This window comes from Dromiciops gliroides, chromosome 1 (genome assembly GCF_019393635.1).
Source record: "Dromiciops gliroides isolate mDroGli1 chromosome 1, mDroGli1.pri, whole genome shotgun sequence".
Taxonomy (NCBI): Eukaryota; Metazoa; Chordata; class Mammalia; order Microbiotheria; family Microbiotheriidae; genus Dromiciops; species Dromiciops gliroides.
This window is the reverse complement of record NC_057861.1, coordinates 125140962-125141914: the sequence shown is the minus strand read 5'-3', so window position 1 is coordinate 125141914 and position 953 is coordinate 125140962. Positions and strand designations below refer to the sequence as shown.

At 36.6% G+C, this 953-nt stretch overlaps 1 protein-coding gene across 1 annotated transcript; it reads left to right on the top strand.

The window, feature by feature from the left end:
- The first annotated feature begins 223 nt into the window (after positions 1-223).
- On the top strand, positions 224-706 carry LOC122746390 (60S ribosomal protein L21-like). The gene has a single exon (XM_043991961.1). It carries the CDS (start codon positions 224-226, stop codon positions 704-706), a length of 483 nt encoding a protein of 160 aa, XP_043847896.1.
- The last annotated feature ends 247 nt before the right edge of the window (positions 707-953 follow it).

The window sequence follows — 953 nt, the reverse complement described above, 5'->3', positions numbered from 1 at the left end:
AAAGTGTGCGTACCATTTAATGCAATACCATTGCTAGGTTTATAACACAAAGATATCCTTAAAACAAAACAAAACAAAAAAAGACCTATTTGTACAAAAATACTTATAGCAGCTGTTTTTCTGGTGGCTAAGAGTTGGAAATCAAAGGGATGCCCATCAATTGGGGAATGGCTAAGCAAGCTGTGGTATATTATTGTAATGGAATATTATTGTCCCATAAGAAATGACAAACAGGCTTTTCACCGGCTCTGCCATATTCCAGCAAGTTGCCAAAATGACAAACACAAAAGGAAAAAGGAGAGGGACAAAATACATGTTTTCTAGGCCCTTTAGAAAACATGATGTTGTCCCTTCATCTATGTATATGCAAATATACGAGAAAGGTGATATTGTAGATATCAAGGGTATGGGCACAGTTCAGCAAGGAATGCCCCACAAATGTTACCATGGCAAGACTGAACGGGTCTATAATGTTACTCAACATGCTGTAAATATTGTTGTAAACAAACAGGTTAAAGGCAAGATTCTAGCCAAGAGAATTAATGTGCAAATTGAGCATATTAAGCATTCTAAGAGTAGAGGTAGCTTCCTCAAGAGGGTAAAAGAAAATGACAAGAAGGAAGCCAAAGAAAAAAGGCACCTGCGTTCAACTGAAACTTCAGCCTGCTCCACCCAGAGAAGCACACTTTGTGGGGACCATTGGTAAGGAACCTGAGCTGTTGGAACCAATCCCCAATGAATTCACGGCATAAATGACTAAAAAACTTAAAAAAAAAAGATTCTTGGATTAAAAAAAATAAAAGAAAGAAATGGCAAACAGGATGATTTCAGAAAAACCTGGAAAGACTTATGTGAACTGGTGTATAGTGAAGTGAACAGAACCAGGAAAATGTTTTACACAGTAACAGCAATATTATTCAATGAACTATGAATGACTTAACTATTCTTAGCAA